General features: G+C 33.7%; 1 protein-coding gene across 2 annotated transcripts in view; it reads right to left on the reverse strand.

The window, feature by feature from the left end:
- The window catches only part of spri (Src homology 2 domain-containing protein sprint), a 560442-nt gene that overhangs the window by 140224 nt on the left and 400322 nt on the right, over positions 1-19896 (reverse strand). For both annotated transcript variants that reach the window (XM_090369518.1, XM_090369519.1), the window contains 2 exons: positions 16561-16652; positions 9247-11126 (listed from right to left, as the gene is read on the reverse strand). In XM_090369518.1, coding sequence (XP_090225644.1) covers positions 9247-11126; positions 16561-16652 — 1972 coding nt within the window. The remainder of the gene's footprint in view (positions 1-9246; positions 11127-16560; positions 16653-19896) is intronic.

Below are 19896 nucleotides of genomic sequence, written 5' to 3' on the forward strand. Positions count from 1 at the left end.
AAAAAAGCCAGATTACACAACCACTCCGTATCTTGTAGCTGCTGATAATCATCTCCCCTTTGATCAACATTTTTTTTTTTTTTTTTTTTTCATTCAGCAAATATTGAAATCTCTGTAGAAACTTACTCCAACTCAGCCATCTCACATTTGTGTGCAATATCAGATCTGCTTCACTTTCATAGCGTTCCATTTTGAAAAGTCTCCTTTGAAGAGATTGTCCTCTGATAGAATTCACAATTTTGAAAGCTATGTCCATAACACTTAGTATTTAATCTTTTGCTGGCTAACACTTGATGGTGGATGATACAGTGGTAACTCAAAAAATCTGGGAATTCATCATCCTTTTGGCACAATGCGATGAATCCGTAAGATGCCCCATCATGCATTAGCTCCATCTGTTGTTATTGACACAAGCTTAAATAGTGGTAATTTAATTTTTTCAATAAAATTTTTGAATTTGTTAATATATAAAGACCTCTAGTTCTTTCTTTTGACGAAACCATACCCAGCAGTTCTTCTCTAGTGGCAGAATCCCTGAAAACCATATGAATAAAAACGAGAAATTGAGCTGTATCATTGACGTCTGTAGATTCATTCAGTTTTTAAAGAAAAGGACACAATTAGCAATATGAGCATGCAATCGTTTGCTCACATTTTTACTCATTTTTTCGATACGTTGCATCACAGTATTTTGAGATAATTGGAGATCTTGGAGAGCACTTTTAAGCCATAGAAGCATTGCAAATCAAACAATAACATTTTTATTTTATCATTACAAAAAGTATCCTAGTTCCCACTCTTGATGAAAATGATACGTTTTACTCTTTTTCATAGTATTCATTTTAAATCAAAGAGTTTTAAATTAACGTATAAGTACTGTCCAGTTATTAATATTAAGTAAGCTAAATAAGAATTCAACACATACACTGCTCTCCACAACATAACCTCGTGAATTTTCACTAGACAAAGCTAGCAGCTGTGTGGCGACAAGAGTAGTCACGTGGTTCAACAGATCTGTATTAAGCATATGCAAGTGGGGTGCATAATAATAACATTTAGATTTTGACTAATCTATTTTTTATATATATTTAAAATTTACCGTGACATGATCGACCAAAATTAAAGCTGCAATTGACTTGTTGGCCATTCCTGATGGCCAACAAGTCGATTGCAGATAATAACAATCACATTTTTAAAATAAATTATAAATTCTATTCTAAGTCTAACTCAATTTGGTGCCTATGATATTGGCACTTATATCTAGGGCTACATTCTCCACAAAATATTTATTCGTCTAGTGAAAAGGAAGAGTATGCACAGGCAGGTGAATGATAATGCCAAATGAAGGTACAATCATGGTAATTGATTTACATTATACCCCCCCCACCCCACCAGAAATATTGTCAAAGAAGCATGCCATACTATAGACATACACAGATTGAGATCAAAATAGTAAAAATTATTTTATTACCTGCTTCACTACTGTTTCTGATGCTCAGCAATAGCTGCATACTGCTGAGCATCAGAATTTATCAATGAGCAAAGATTCTCTGGTTTCTTGACATATAACATGAAAATTCTTCAGTATATGAATCTTGATTTGACAAGGATTTTCTAAAACATCCTGTGAAGTTGCTTGATAGCAAAACTGTCTTCTCCTCTTCAAAAGATAAAACAGCAAGTCTGCCTTAGGGCTGGTTTATTTACAGCTGGGCATACTTTCTGTACCTTTTCGTTGTGCAGAAAAATCCATGCTTCTGTGGATCAGTTTGTCCAAGTTCCTTCCTACCTACGCTTCACATAGTAGCTAATTTATCAAATCAAGTGTAGATACGGAGCAATTCTGACAAACCAACTGTATAATCTAATATACAAGGAAAGGTCAAGGGCTACGTTTGAATCCAAAATTTTGATCCCATCTCACCCTGAGATTTACTTATGATGTACTATACTAGGAAGTTATCCCACAAGCTTTTTTTGATATTTTGATCAAGCGTTTTTGGAAATAAAACCTTTTCCTTAAGGTTTTTAACTCTTGAAAATAATTTTACAATTGTTGAAGGCATTTATCAAGTTAAATTGTGAAAACAACTTACAAAATGATACATTTCTGAGCCACTTTCCATAAACAATGCTAGGTATTTCAGCTAGTTCAAATATAAAAATCAATTTATATTATATTGAAATATAATAATACTGCAATAACAGAAGCTGACCTGAATGACATACCACAATTATTTACTGCTAAACAGTAGAAATAAGTTAGGAATATCACAAAGTGTCAGAATACCAAATCACAAGGAATTTGGATAAGAAAAACAAGCCAATTAGTTGGAGTTTTCTTGATAAATCCTATAAACTTAGGATTAATTGGGATTATGACCTGGCTTTTCATATCGACAAACAAGAAAAGCACATCATCAATAAATTATATATATATATATTATTGCGAAAGCAAAAATAAGAGTAGCAGTGTGTTATAGGCCAAATGACTCGAATGAGTAAAAAGAACAATTGTACAGAGAAATAGAGTGGGCTAGTAAAACAGAATGTCTTATAATGGGGGATTTTAACTTCCCAGATATCAACCAGAACTTGTGGATTGGTCACTCGCACACTAGTAAGACTTTTGTGGATTTATCGGATGATTGTTTTCAGCAGGAGCATGTTCGAGAGTCAACCAGAGAGGGTAATACTCTTGATCTGCTTATTAGCAGTGATCATTCGTGTATTAAGAATTTACAGGAAAAGGAATCACTAGCTGGCAGTGATTACAGTGTACTGATGTGGGATTTACTTAAAATATGCAATTACCATCAAGGGAAAGGAAAGGGCTTTTGCTTCCTTTTGCTTCCGTAAAGGTGACTACAGTGGTCTCAGACAGTTTTTAAATTCTGTACAGTGGGACCAACTGATGATGTTACCAACAGCAAATTCTAAGTGGGAAGCATTCAAGGAATTAATCGTGGAAGCTACTAAACATTTCATACATATTAAGAAATATTGTTCAAGGTTTAGGCCTAAATGGTTGTCAAATGAACTAAAGAGACTCGTGAGAGAGAAGAAAAATGCATGGGATGCCTATAAATTATCAGGCGACACAGAAGCCTAAGGCAGATATAAGCTAGTCTGTAATCAAGTCACAAAGGAGGTTAGGAAAGCAAAGGCAGATTACGATAAATCTTTGGCAAAGGATGCTAAGAAAAACAGCAAGGATTTCTTTACTTATATAAACTTTAAAAAGAAGGGGATGAATCAGATTGCCCCACTTGATATCAATGGTTCGACTGTTGATGATCCTGCTCAGATAGCAAACAAACTGAATGAGTATTTTCCATCTACATTCCCACATGAGGAGTTAAGGATTGAAAATGCCAGAAGGTTATCAAATTGTAGCAAGGTGCTTAATGATTTTGTAATAACTGAGAGCAAAGCGGAGGAGAAATTGTTGAAGTTAAATATAAGAAAGACACCTGGGGCGGATGGGATCTATCCAGTTATATTAAAGGAGGCGGCAAAGGAACTAAGCAAACCCTTAGCCATAATTATGAGAGCATCCTTCGACTCAGGGTAGGTCCCCACGGACTGGAGATGGACGGGCAAATGTATCCCCAATTCACAAAGGGAGACGAAGGGTAACACGAGTAATTACAGACCAGTTAGTTTAACTTCTGTCTTGTCTTCCTTCACGGATTAGGCGATCCGCCTGTTCCGATCTCAAAGAGGTCTGCCCATCTTTTCTTCGGTCTTCTTCTGTCTCTTTTCCCTTTTGCTCTATATGTGTAAGCTAATTTAGGGAATCTATTATCTTCCATTCTTTCTACATGTTCTTTCCATCTTTGTCAACGTTCTATAATTTTTTCATTAATTGAGTATATCTTTAATTCCTTTCTAATATTTTCATTTGGTATTTTATCTAATTTTGTACATCCTTTAACATATCTTAAAAATTTCACTTCTGCAACTTGTATTCTATTAGTGTCTCTTTGTTTCAGTATCCATGCTTCAGAACTGTAAACAAGTGTTGGTATTGCCATTATTTTGTAAAATTTCAATTGTGTTTCTTTCCTTGTTTTCTTAGCCAGAGTTCTTTTTATTGTTCCACATATATTTTGAAATTTCGCAAATTTCTGGTTCATATCTTCTTCGACATCATATGTTATATCACATCCTAGATATTTAAAATGTTTTACTTGTTCTAATATTTTATTGTCTATAACTATTTTTGTTCTCACTGTATTTTCCCCCTTAAAAGCCATTGTTCTAGTTTTCATTGTTGATATTTTAATTTTATATTCTTCTGTTATTTGGTTTAATTTAAATATTGCTCTTTGTAAATTATCTTCACTATCCTGAATAATTACTTGATCATCTTCAAATAACAGTGTATTAATCCTATTCTTTGTATTTAAATATATCCCTGTTTTAATTTCCTCTTTCCATTTACATATCATATCCTCGATATATATGTTAAATAACGTTGGTGACAAGCTACATCCCTGTCTAACTCCTTGATTTATTATACTTTCTTCTGCTAATTTATTACCTCTACCCATTACTATTTTTGTTCCTTTATATAAACTCCGTATTATTTTTGTAAGATGCTTTGGGTATCCTTTATTACTCAATATGTCCCATAGTTTTCGTCTGTTTACTCGACCAATGCCTTTTCATAATCTATAAATGCTAAATGTGTTTCTAAATTAAACTCTTTTCGTTTTTCTATTATTTGTTTTAATACAAATATATTATCTGTACATGATCTTCCTTTTCTGAATCCTGCCTGTTCTTCTATTAATATTTCATCAGAGATAATTTAAATTCTATTATTTATTATTTTGCTATACATTTTATATACTGTATTTAGTATGCTAATACCTCTATAATTCTTTATATCATTTCTATTTCCATTTTTAAATATTGAAATAATTTTTGCTATCTTCCATTCCTCTGGTATTTTATATTGTTCCCAACATTTATTAATTAAATTTAGTATCCTATCTTTTAAAAAACTTCCTCCATACTTGATCAGTTCTGCATTTATACCATCCATTCCCACTGCTTTCCTATGTAGCTTTCAATGCCTTTTCTAATTCTTCCTTTGTTATCGGATCTATGTCACTAACAGGGTCTAACTGTATCTCTTCTATTTGATATGGTGGGTTTTTCCACATTTTCATTATGTTTTTTCCACTGTTCTTCCTTTATTATATTTATTCTTGAAGTGTCTTTCTCTGTGCTATTCAAATGTTTCATCATTTTATATGCCAAATTTTGTCTTCCATTAACATCATGTTCAATTGTACTTATAAATCTATCCCATGACTCTGCTTTAGCCTTTTTATTATATCTTTAGTTTTATTACGTTCTTGTTTATATATTTCTTCATTCTCCCTTGTCCTGCTTGGTATATATTTAAGATGTTTAACTTCTGTTCCAGGTAAAATAATAGAGTTACTGGTTAAAGATGCATTGCAGGATCATCTAGACAAGACTGCAGCAATAATTCAGAGACAGCATGGGTTTGTTAAGGGAAAGTCTTGTCTGACAAATTTGATTGGATGTTATGATGTGGTTAAAAGGAACTGGATGCAAAAAATAATTTTGATATCATATACTTGGATTTCAGAAAAGCTTTTGACACTGTTGCACACTGTACAAATTGGAGAATAATGGTATTAAAGGTAAGTTGCTACAATGGATAAAAGGATGGTTGAGTGGGAGAAGACAGAGGGTGGTAATCAATGGGCACTGCTCTTCTTGGACTAATGTTATTAGTGGAGTCCCACAGGGTTCGGTGTTGGGTCCACTGTTGTTTTATATATTTATCAATGATATTGATGAAGGTATATCAGGCTTAGTGTCAAAGTTTGCAGATGATACAAAGATTGGCAGGGTTGTTAATGTCAGTAATGGCAGTGTGCTACTGCAACAGGATCTAGAAAATTTGGGCAGATGGGCTGAGAAGTGGCAACTGAAGTTGAACATAGACAAATGCAAAGTACTGCATATGGGTAAAAGTAACCTCAGAGGAACGTACCAACTGTGTGGTACTACACTTAAGGTGGTATAAAATGAAAAAGACCTGGCAGTAATTGTGCAGTCAGATATGAAGTTTTCTGAGCAATGCAGACAGGCTGCCAGGGCAGGTCATGGGGTTTTGTCAATGATATACAGAAATTTTGCTAGCAGGGAAAAGGAGGTGATTGTCCCTCTGTATAAGGCAATGGTCAGGCCACATCTTGAGTACTGCATACAGGACTGGAGGCCTCATTTTAGGAAGGATGCAGATTTGCTTGAGCGTGTACAGAGAAGGACAACAAGATTGGAGAGGGGAATGAAGGGATCCACTTACCAAGAGAGGCTTAAGTTCTGCAAATTACAGCGGCTGGAGACTAGGCACCTGCAAGGTGATCTGATTGAGGTGTATAAGGCCTTGAATGGGTTGAGCATGCTGAATTCTGATGGGATTCTTCCACTTGTTCAGATTACGAACCTAAGGGGACATAAATTCAAATTGAGGAAAGACAGCTGTAGAATAGATGTGCAGAAATTTGCCTTTAGCCAACGGGTGGTTAATTGCTGGAACAAACTTCCATCTGTCATTGTGGAAGTTGATAGGTTAAATAAATTTAAGGAGGAACTGGACAAATATTTAGAGGGAATGGTTGTGTGAATTTTTTTTTTTTTTTTTTTTTTTTGGCTGATGCTACTACATAAGCTCATACGCTTGATTTCTTGCATCACATGCCACAATTACTATTACTATCAACGAAGTTTTGTTTAAAAAAAAAAAAAAAAACGAGCTAATTCAAAAAACTACAAGATGATCTAAGAATCATCTTGTAGTTTTTTGAGGTTTATATATAATTGTAGGTGGTAGATGACTCTCATCAACTGATGCAATATGCACAATATTACTAATACTAATATAAAATAACTAATAATACAATACTGTACACACACTAGCCAAAAATATAGGAACCTTTGTATAAAGATAATCACAGACAGAAAAAATGCAAATAGATGCAAAGAAAACTGCGGCGTGTTGTGATGATGTGTTGCCTCATTGTGTATAAAGACTGTACAGGCTGTTCGGCTGTGTAATCTAAAGCCAGAATGGGAAAAACGTGCGATTTATCTAACTTTGAAAAAGGTCTTATTGTAAGTGAATGTTAAGCAGGAGCCACAATTCAAGAAACAAAAGACAATTGGTTTCTCAAAACCAGCCATCTCAAAGGTTTTTAATGACTGGAAAGCAAACAGTTTTTACACTTGTCAAAGGCATAAATCTCACAGAAAAACAATACTTCGAGAGCAAAGTTGTACTCTAAGGAGGAATCTATAAAATAGGATATCCAGTGTGCAGCAAATAACATCTGGAGAACTATTCAGCAACAAAGTCCTCAATAACAACAAAGTAAATCTGTTGCAGCTACTTGATATTTTGCTGGAAGAATGGTTACAATTATACCAAAACACCTTACAGAATCCATGCTGTGCCACACACCAGTTATTCAAAACAAAGGAAGCTTGATATGATAGTGGTAGTAATAGTGGCAAATGATACAAGAAAGCAAACTTAATATAACATCAACCAAAAAAAAAAAAAAAAAAACACATACTTCACCAATCCTTATCCTCCAAGAATTTGTCTAGTTGTTTCTTGAATTTATTCAAACAATCCACTTCCACAACAGATGGAAGCCTATTCCAACAATCAATCACTTGCTGGTTAAAGGCAAATTTTCGCACATCTATCCTACAACCATCCTTCAACTTAAATTTATGCCCAATTCAACTTAAAGTGTGTAGCCTCAGCAATAGGAAGAATGCCATTCACATTTACTGAATAAAGGTTTGTATATTTTTTGGCCAATGTGTGTATAATACTATGCAAATACTTACTAATAATAACACTAGGTAGTAGATGACTCTCATCAACCGTTGCAATACCACCCTTTGCTTATTGGAGGCATGAACAAATGGTGAATGTGTTTTGTCTCCAGGCAAAGTTTTCAGGATCTCCCTCCCATCTCCTTCAAATCCATGCACAGTAGTAAGTACTATAGGTTTTGATACTTTTTGTGTTTGGGGTTTTTATATATACATATATATGTATACAGCAGACTCTCGATTAACCGGTATACTTAAAGACTTCAAATTAAAAAAAAAAAAAAAAAAACCTGAAATCAAAAAAATTCAAGTAACTAGAATAGGTATAAACAGATATTTTGCAAGTCGTAAATAAGTGACAAGCAGCATTATAAGTCACCATTGGGAGATTAGCGTACGTATTATCTTGCAATTCCCACTGTCTTGACACCCACCACTCAAAAAAAAAAAAAAAAGAGAGAGAGAGAGAGAGAGAGAGAGACCAAATGTTTAGTTTGTTTTAGTGCCTTGCATCAATTGTTGTGTTTCATTGCAACGCAAAAGGACAAATTTTGTTTTGTTATTTACGTAAGAGATGTCGGAATTTTTTTTTTTTTTTTTTTTTTTAGAAATCGCAAAAATGATAGGTAGACACAAAAGAGTTGCGTTTTCAGTTAAACAAAACTTGAAATTATTCAAAAGTTTGAAAACGGTGCATCATTATAATAAGGATGTATCAAAATGGCCACACATTAATAAGTATCACGCGGAATTCAGATCTGTCAATAATAATATAGTAGCAATATGTTATTAGTCATTCCCAAGTTACGTAAAACTTGACAAAGTAAGAAGTCCTGGAACGTATCTCTTATGTATGCCGGGGACTTTTGTATTTTTGGATTATCCAGGATTTGATTTTTACCATCTATCCCGGAAAATCGAGAGTCTACTGTATAGATATATATTAACGAATTATATTGTTCTGTTTATATTCATTTTATTTATATTGTTTAATATGTTTATACTAATTATAAAACTGAAACAATTGATAAATATGATTTAAACTTTCATTTATCGCTCATCACATTAAATTATTAGGAAGGCAACTTTCTATGGGTTGTACACTACATAACTAAATTCAATAAAGGAAAACAATTATACATGTTGCAATACAAAATACCCCCACCCCCAACTGATTATTATATCAACTAGCAACATTACTAAAACTAAATAATTGTTGGTTGAATCTGCCATTCACTCTGCTGTTATTATGATGTTCACATGTACTATAAATCTTAATTTTATTCAAATTCGTCTTTTAATTAGGGTCAATTTTAGTAAAACAAACAAACAACGTTAACAGATACATACTTCAGTTATTTTATTCTTGTCATTCTTTTCCATAAATGCATTCTTGTTGTTTTCTCTTTTCTCTCTCTGTACTGTATCGTCTCCTAAAATATCAGTTTCGGGTATAACAAGCCTTAGGAGACGTTCCCAACGGAGACTATCCCATGGCTCCGAAAATTCTGTAGCAGTATCATCAGCTGTCTCACTACCAGCTTGTTGCTGCACTCTAGAGTTTGACTCTGGTTCGCAACCAAGGTTATCATATTCTGAAACCCTCATTAAATTGCTTTGAGTTAGTGGTTTAATTTCTGGAACTCTCAGTTCAGGAGACTTTAATGCAATTAAGTCTTCCACTGTTGTTGCATCACTGAAATTATTATCATCATGTTTGCTTCTTAAATGAAGTGGAAACTTAGAGTCTAATGTTGAAAGAGGAATGTCTTCTTCATCACTGCTATCATCTTGGGCAAGCCATTCCCAAGAAGAGTCTACAGCCCATGATGAATTCTGTATTGTTTTATTTTTTTTTGGAGAAGTTATTCTACTTGTTTCAGAAATGTTACCATGGAGATCTTGCATAGATACCTGAGTTTCACTATCTTTTTTAAGCTGGTTTTGCCCAGTGATTCGCTGATGAAGTTCTTGAACCCAGTGATTTGAAATCCCCAAACTTTGATGCCGTCTGTGTTGTGGTGATGGGCTAAGATTTTTAATATTATCAACGCTCGACGACAAGCTGGTGCCTTTTTCCTCATCTAGAGGGTCAGCTTTTCTACACGATGAACTCTGCGGCCAGTGAAGATTTGGATCAGAAAACCGGTGATTAAAAAGTCGTTGGGGAAGGAAGCCTATTTCACCCTTAATAAATTCAGTTCTTTGTTTACTATCAACTGAATATGGAATGGAGTCAATTGGCTCAGCATAAAATGGACTAGAAAAATGACCCTCAGGGCCCGAGGTGGAGGGCATTTCAATGGGAAGTCCCACTTTATTACTACTTGTACCATCAGTATTTACAATTGCTTCCAGGGCAACAGTTGTATGCGAAGACTCTTGTAGTTCTATGAGCAACCTACCAGGTAATGGTGCTGTAGGCACATTTTCATCTCCAGCATCAGTCTGTGTTCCTTGAGTAGATACATACTTTGATTTTATATTTAACGGTCTGTCATTATCTTCTCTTTTATAGATGCGACTTCCCTGTCTCCAATTTTGTGCATTTCCTGAGTCCGAATTTCGAATTCCAGGTGGTCGAAAAGTACTAAAATCTGCCCTTTTATCCTTCTCTCCAGAAACAGTTGAGCCCCAGATATCTTCATAGTCACTAATTTTATCAGCTAAACTACTTCGATAATACATTGCTGGTGGGTCAACTATATTGGACTGCTTATAGTGAGCAACTCGGGCAATTTTCTTTCCAGCTTTTTTATCTATATCTTCTAATTTGGTTTGTTGCTGAGTGGAAGCATCAACATGTTTCTCTGAATCTATTAAAGTTTCTTTCATAGGAGTATTATCGGCACTGGGATCTGAAGCTTCAAGAACAGAAGTCATACTAATGGTATGTGGTGTGCTTGCGCCAGCAGCACTTCTGGAAGAAAGAAATGAACGTGGAGGTGGAGGAGGTGGTGGTATGCTATGACTTTGATGTTTGGGAGCTATGGGAGGGGGAGGAGAACCTGGACTTGATGTTTGATGCTGTTGTTGCTGCTGCCAGTCTTGATGTACAAATGACAATGTTGAAGGAGGCGATGAAGCATTTGCAGACATTTTAGAAGGTGTTCCTGGAGGTGGTTTGAAACTTGAATGTTGAATGTCAGCACTGTGAACTAAGGAACCAGAAAAAGGAATAGCAGGAGTTCCATTATTTGGGCTCTGTACTAGACTAGACAACCAGAAATCTGAAAGAGATAAATAAATGTAAAGTTTAATGGAAGTTATTTCATTTGATTTATTTATCTATTTTTTGGTCAATCAGAACTTCCATTAATTTTATAATGCTTTAATTTAAAAGTAACAGAATCATGAATATTTGCAAATGAACTAAATTTTATGTTACTACTAAGATATATATTCATCATAAAATGATAGGGAAGAAGGAATCGTAGCTGAAATTCACACAATGAGTTTTCATTTTTGGCTTTCTTTTTCATTACAAATGCTGAGATTACCAACCTGACTCAATTCTTACTGTATGTAATATTTCCTTGTTTGGTGGGCTATAAATGACTATCAGTATACAGTAAACCCCCGCTATTCGCCGTATCTGTATTCACGGTCGCTGATTTAATATAAAATGAAACCTGAAAAAAATATGAATTTTAAAGCACCGTGAACATTTTCCGCCATAAAAAAAAACATGGGCTTGGCTAAAATGATCTTTCCCGGTCAAAACAACGCTCGGTAGGTGGGGGGAGAGGGTTGACAAAATCACGAGCGTGGATGTTTCTCGCTAATCCTTGTTCAGTATGTGTTATGCACTTGTCACGGAAGGTTTCATCGTTTGCTTTTAATTTATATGCTTATAAATTGAATAAATTTATAAATTGATATGCTTACAAAAGTGATAAATCTACTGTTCTGCAGTGTAAAACAGACTTTTTCGAGTGTGTTAACGGAAGAAAGTGACTTTATTGTGGACAAGTTCTTTCTAACCCGTACAATAATATGGCTACGAATAACAAGGGAAATGTGAAAAGATCAAAGGTGATGACATTAGCGAATAAAATTGAGTTATTAGACAAAATTTCTAATGGTGAAAGTGTCTCCTCAGTGGCAAAACATTATAAAATCAATGAGTCAATGGTACGATCAATCAAGAAATCAGAAGAAAAAATCCACTGTAGTGTCCGTGAAAACACGCTAATTGCTTCAAAAATTTGCTCTGTAACTCGTGATGTTAAATTAGAAAAAATGGAAAAGGCTTTAAATCTGTAGATAGAAGACCGAACACAAAATTAAATTCTGTTAAGTTCACTCATCATTCGTGAAAAGGCAAAACTCCTTTATCAACACTTTAGCGAAACTGGTGATAGCACTGGCCGGATAAGTTTTTTAGCTAGCAAAGGTGCTGGTTTGAAATTTCTAATAAATATTACATTTAAATTAAATTGTTTCTTATTTTCATTTCGATGCCTTATGCTTGCATTTCACTATGTACTATGTACATAGTCATATTATGAAGGTACATATAATACATACATAGACAAAATTTTAGACTAGTTTTTCTTATATATTTCATACTTTGGAACGGAATCCCTTTATTACTATGGGAGCCATAACTCAGTATTCGCGGCATTTCTCAGGAACGTAACCCCCGCGAATAGCGAGGGTTTACTGTACTACAATAAAACATCCCAAATTCAGTTGTCTGAAAACCAGGCATTTTTTTTAATTTAGTGGAAAATGCTTGTTTCCAAATATTGCTACTGGATGACAAATTGGTTCTCCAAATATAATTACATTTAAGTTAAAGTTAAATAAAATTCAACTTAAACATTCAAAATAAGTTTAAACACTTTCAAAAACAGTTGGCAACTTACTATCTATGAATTATGTTTAGAGTCCATAGGCCTTTTAGACTGTTATAAGTAAACACACTTTGGGGTTATGAACTCTGAATAGAAAGTCAGCTGGCCACCAGACTAAGTCCATAATTTAGCAAATTTATTTATAAAGTCATATAGCTTTTGCTATACTATGAGAGTGTATTAAATATGTGAAGTGGTAATACTTCATACAATCATATCAGCACACTAATCACTTTGATTGCATAACAATGGCAGAATTATACTAATGCTTTTTTTTTTTTTTAAATAAAAATTTCGAACAAATTGTTTTCTTTGTCAATGGGATCCATAGTGATTGATACTAATTACTTATACCCTTCACACCAGGATAAAATCATTTATTATTCAGCAAGACATTAACAGCACCTTTACCAAAGCTTTGATCACTTGCAACCCCCCCCACCCCACATCCCTGTAGTATAAAATACTTATGGTAAAGATCACTTCCATCATTCATCAACCTGTTAACATTTATGGAGCATTTTTTCTGACTCATCTGTCTTTAATAATTTTGATTGACATGAAAGGTGGCCTTTAATAATTTATTGACAGGGGAGGACTTGGCTCATATTTCTAGACTTTTAACATCATAAAACATTAACTACAAAATCATTTTGTAGTTGAAGTTTTTGTAATTAACCAAAAAAAAAAAGTCTGACATTTTCTTACACTCATTTTGTGCTTAACATTGTTTGACACTAAATCCTCAAATTATGACAAACTTTTCTCAGGTATTTATCACAGCCATATTGCTTTTTGATTATGTACTGTACAGGTGTTTAATATTTTGGTTATCAAACAGGAAACATGTACTATATTAAATGTACCTTACTATGGAGAATTTCATTACCAAATGCCACTTCCCACACATTCAAGAGAGCAATTAACCAACAGTACATATAGGTGTATAGGTACTGTTCAGAAAACCAGAAATTCTGACACTGTCTTGTCATATTCCGACTTTTCCAGGTAAACTGTTTGCCACCTTGTAACATCAAGCAATTATGACCCAAGATTCTGCACTTTCAATAAAAACTCATTATTGTGTTTTCCTTTGGAGTGAGTTTTTTTCTTTGATTTTAGAGTTAAAATGTTCCGAAGGCTGCAGTTACTTTCCTGAAGCCGCCAAAGTATGAGGAGTGCTCTATATAAATCACACACACATAAAAAGAAAAAGCCTTTACTGTACTTTTATTCCTGTGTGAAAGGGTATTTTCTTGAACTGTTAGTCAAAATATTCCATATAGTATTTACATTGCATTCCTGTTTATCTTTTTAATCCTTGTTATTTATTTATTTTTAATGGAACATTATCATAGAGATTTTGCAGGTAATTGCTTTGGAGACTTCTCTGTGCCTGCATTTCTTACTTCCAAATTTCTAAATGGAGGCACAAAGAAATAAAAGAACAAAATAATATAACTAATAAAATTAATTAAAAAAAGTAAATTGCATAAAGAAATGGGCAAAGGTAGTAAGGCCACACTACCAAAGCATCCTCTGTTTTCCATGCACAGATTTAAACATATATTTTGACAATTCCTGCTTCATAAATTGCCTAGATCAATTCCTGCTTCAGGAAAACCAAAAATGCCTAGATCATTTTAAAATATTAATTTAAATGCATTGCCAGTTAAATATTTCTCATAAAACAACACATGGATGAGCCATGATATATTTCATGACTGGTTTCATAAAATATTTGTAGCATGTGTAAGATCACATTTGGCATCAAAAGGTTTACTACAATATGCAATGCTCTGATGGACAATGCACCTACTCATCCCCTAAAGCATACAATTTAAAAAGCAATGATGGAAAATATCATGCCATTTTTTTCCAGCAGCAGTCAGCAAACACAACATCTCTCATTCAACTGATGGAGCAAGGCATGATTGAGAGTATGAAATGTCGTTATCGTAAAATGTTCATTCAAAAAGTTATTTCAGCAGAAAATAAATTAGATATTGTTTGTTTGTTATTTGGTTTTTAGGAGCATTAGCAACTAAGGCCATATTGCTCTGGGGATATGTGGTGGTCATTTCCTGACCTTTCCACATCCTCCGTATTTGGTAGTCATGGGCTCAAATCCTGGTCTAATCAAGAAGCGTGTGCTATGCACTGCTGCTCCTGCCCACCTGGCTACGGAGGTGCCTAAATTAGATGTGGAGTTTTGGAAAAGCTACATTATAAAAGATGCAATTTTCAATATTGCTGATGCCTATAATGATGTTCCAGTTCAAACAATACAAAGAAGTTGGAATAAGTTGTGGTAAGGAATATATTCAAGTGATACAGAAACCATTCCAAAAGAAACTGAAATTTTGAAGTTATGTTTGAATGTTCCTGGTTTTAAAAATATTTTGATAGAGGAAGTAAATGATTGGCTAGATATGAACAAAATGAATGGCAGGTGCAAAATTTTAGACGGCAATGAAATTGTGCAAACAGTGATGACAATTTCGGATGATTCTGAAACTGAAGAAGAAGAAGAAGAAACAGCTGCTGCTGATGTAACAACAAATATAATTAGCCACTGTGAAGCTGAAACTACATTGTCAAAGTGCATTGAGTGGTTTAAGAAATTCATAACATTCCCTTCCAAAAGGCTCGAGGGGTAATGAAACAAAAGAAATTGACTGACTTTTTTTTAGAAAAGAAATTTAATTATGTAATATTGTTTTCTTTAAAATTTTTTTTTATGACATTACTAGACCAATGCAAGTCAAAATATTAAAAATAGGTATGTATGTACTATGAATTTTTGATGACCCGGTAAAAAATAAATAATAATTAAAATTTAATTAAATTTCATTAGGTTATGTATTATGTAATAAAATAAACAAGTTAGATGACCCAGTCTATTGTATGTATAATGTTTTTAACGTACATAATTCTATTATCCATCTATTTGATTATTCGTCATGGTCTCGGTCCCATACCCTGATGGATAATTTAAATTCTATTGTATATTATTTACAGCACACATAATCATAACTTCAAACCTCTAATGGTCAAGAATAGAAAGTTTGTCAGAAATGGTTGGGTTAATATCCATAATACATTTGAAACTGAAACTATATATTCATAACTTTCTAAACTTGATTTATATATTTAAGAAAAAAATATTTTATAATTTTCTGGATGCTCGAGTGGTTTAAGGAGTGATAGCACAATACACGAATTGTTGTTTCGTTGTTTTGATCTATGATTCAACTTCCATGTATATTTAGTTAATTGTTAAATTGTAGCCTTTCTGTTGTTTTTGTTAATTTTCGGGTGCACTAACTGCTTCGGTCCTAGTGTACCAGTTCACATGATATATGATTTCATTTAGTTTATCACGCACTATGCTATGTGTTCAAAGGCTACTTTGCATGTTTTGTTAGCTGAAAATTCCCAAATAATTCAAGAGAAACCTTACTCCTCTATTAAAGTTCAGCTGACTAAAATTCTAACTGAAAAGGCCTTTTAAGAATTCCCAGTCTCAAATGAGCTTCAAACCCATTCTTCTCTGGACCTATCATGTAGGACTGCAGACCTGTGCTGGCAAGCTTCTTCACAAGTATGCACACACAAAGTGAACACACAATGGTGTGTTCAAATCCACATGCTTCCATGAAAAATGCAGGGTCCACTGAAAGTTGCTGTGTGGCTGTCATAACAAGTTGTTAACATGTGTGGCTGTCCCAGAAAATAAATGAAACTTTTTTTTTTTAAATCTATTACATAAATTATGCATAAGTCAAAACTAAAAAAAAAGTACCTTGTCCTAAAAGAGCCAAGGAAGACAGTTCTTGTCTAGAACCTGCTTGAGCAAGAGGGCGAGGCAATGCTAACTGGACTGGAAGTTCATCACTGAAATAAAATAAATATTAAGAATGCAACTAAAATAAATTAATAACTATGTTTAGTACTTCTATCTTCTTAAAAACAAAGTTAACTTAAAAGAATTTGTCTCATAAAAGCCAATGATATAAAATGTGTCAAAGAAACTGATACTTTGTATTTCAGTGTGGAATAATTCTATGTAATGGAAGGCAATGTTTTTTTTTTTATTTTTAGCACTAATAATCCCAACTTCAAGGATGGTAGCCTAGACAGATGAATAACTAGCATTTATGACTGATCAGACAGTTGCCCTACTATTTTAGTGCAAAGGCAGGTATTTCCAAGCTTATGCACCAAGTACAGCAAACTCTTGATTAACCGGGATTGGATTAACTGGGAAGCGAATTAACCAGGACACTTCAAGACTCCAAATTAAAAAATCTACCAGAAATCAAAAAATTCAAGTAATAACTAGAATAGATACACACCGGCCGCTCAAAAAAAAAGAAGGGAAAAAAAAAAGAGAGAGAGACCAAATGTTTAGTTTGTTGCAGTGCGTCGTGTCGATTGTTGTGTTCCATTGCAGTGCAAAAGGACAAATTTTGTTTTCTTATTTATGTTCAGGGATGTCGGAATTTTTTTTTTACTTTCTTGTTTAGAAATTGCAAAAATGATGGGTAAACGCAAAAGAGTTGCATTTTCAGTTAAACAAAAACTGAAATTATTGAAAAGTTTGAAAACGGTGTATCTGTTAAATCTCTAAGGAATCATTATAATAAAAATGTATCAAAATGGCCAAACATTAACAGGTATCACACGGAATTCAGATTTGTCAATAATAATATAGTAGCAATATGTTATTAATCATTCCCGAGTTACGTAAAACTCGACGAAGTAAGAAGTCCTGGAACGTACCCTTACGTATGTCAGGGACTTTTGTATTTTGGGATTAACCGGGAAATCGATTATCCAGGATTTGTTTTTTACTATCTATCCAGGAAAATCGAAAGTCTACTGTATACTACTTTTATTGAGACATTCATCATCAAGAAATGTAATAAAGAGATGTGTGGCAGACTTCTGCAAACCAAGATAAAAAACACTCAGGTTCACCATAAACTGCAAGAACACCATAATATGATAGAAAAACTCACTACTAGCAGAAGTCTGTCATTTGCCACATATAGTAATACAAGTTCCATCCAGTAAGATGAAATAAGAATTACATTGTTATTCATACAAGATTTAAATGACCAAGCAACTTTAACCAATATATAACAACCATTGGAATTTGAATTGTGGTTTCAACTTCGGAATGGCACATATTTTATAAATCAGCTTATGCCAAATGAAACTCATTTCTACTTAAGTGGCTATGCCAACAAGCAAAACTCTAATTTGGCAGTATTCAGTTGTCATTGCTTTAGATTCATGTCAGGGCAACTAAGGTCATGAGGTACTAATATACCCATCTGTAAATTGTATGTATTGTATAGTCAGTTTGCCAGTTTGCTGAATAGAAAAAAAAAAAAAAAAAAGTTACCCGGAGAAGTGGATTAAAAAATAAAATAATAAAATAAAAACAGACAACTTTAGCACAAGCCTGACTAACTCAGTCACATATGAAAATGGATCATAAAAGTACTTCCCATCTGGATAGGACCTAAACCCAAGCCTTTTCCAAACGTAGCAGGGCAGCAATTGTAAACTCTGTGCTCATATGGTGGACATAACAGCAATATAATTTCTTACTTTTTTATGAAAATGAAAACTTATTCTAGAACCTAACATGCAGGACTTTTGCCACATTCAGTGTGCGTGCATACAAATACACATGCACACACTTGAAAGAAAACTGGAGAAGTAAAATTCAAGCAACTGTGGCTATATTATTGTGGATGTTATTGGGAGTGAAGGAATATGGATATCAGAATAAATTTAAATTTATATAATTGGAAGATATTTTTATTTCAAACAGACTCATTTTTTTATGCCATGCTCTCAATGCCTTAATCAGAACTTCTAAGGAATTTTCTTCTTCCTTACTACCTCATTAATGAATAAATGCAGACTCAATCCCAGAGATTCTTATCAGGACTTGACTAAGCACAATTAAAGACCAAGCTTTTATGCAATATGACAGGAAGTATTATTCTGCAAATATTGACTGTTCAGAACATTTTTCTTATAAGATATTATTGTATATTTTTGCAGCTTTCATTAGTTAGATCCCATACCACTCTAAGGGGGGAAAATTTTTCCCTCTCAATAAAGCCACACAAAGACCAGAAGCACTTAAAACTTAATTGTAACTGATTACAGAAGCAAGTAACTGGCACCATAGTTACCAGTGGATCGTGCAATATGCATACCAGTGACCAACTGTAGTCTTGATATCCAAGACTATAGTTGGCATTCAAAAACTGAGAATGAGCCAATTAGGGCAATGTCACATTGACAATATTTCTTAATACAAAAGCATGGAGAAATAAAAATATGAGTTTTAGAAGGTCAAGCATGCCAAATATCATAACATTACATTTGTCCTTGAAAAATAATGTAAAATAATAATTTTTATAGTAAATTAAAAAATAAATAAACAAGTGGTCTATTCTGCCAGTGGTAGTAATACCATCAAAATAATGAAAAGAACAAGCTTATGTAGCATTAAAGATTTCCAACCTCATCAAGAATGGATGTAAGAATTTATTACAACAGTTAACCACTCATTAACTAAAGGAAAATTTTCTGTATTTATTTTACAATTACCTCCTCTCAGTTTTAATTTATGCCTTATTGCAGGGTTCAGCAACCTTTTTTGAGTGAAGAGCCATTTTTTATCTAATAAAAAAAAAAAAAAAAAAATCTGAAGAGCTGCGCCTCAGCAAAAGCGGGGGTGGGGGGGGGGGTATTTTGTAAGAAATGGAATAGAGTGGGAAGGTGTTTTATTAAAATAATATATTTTTTGAAATATTATTTATTAATACTGAAAAAAAAAATGTAACAAACATCCAATTAGGTAGAAATTAACGTGACTTTTGCTGCTGAACTTCTTGAGCGAGCCTCTCAACATCAGGCAAGTATGCCACAATTTTCACCTCTAAACATGCTGAGAGTCTCGCATTGATTTCTTTTTAATATAGTTCATGTTCGAAAATATTGCCCGCAAAAATTAGTTGAACCAAACACTGACAGACGTCCAAACGCAAATATTTTCAAATTTATATACGTTTCCAGCAAACTACTCCACACATCAAACACAATTTGGCCT

Source organism: Mastigoproctus giganteus, chromosome 3 (genome assembly GCF_048544385.1).
Source record: "Mastigoproctus giganteus isolate SK-2022 chromosome 3, ASM4854438v1, whole genome shotgun sequence".
Taxonomy (NCBI): Eukaryota; Metazoa; Arthropoda; class Arachnida; order Uropygi; family Thelyphonidae; genus Mastigoproctus; species Mastigoproctus giganteus.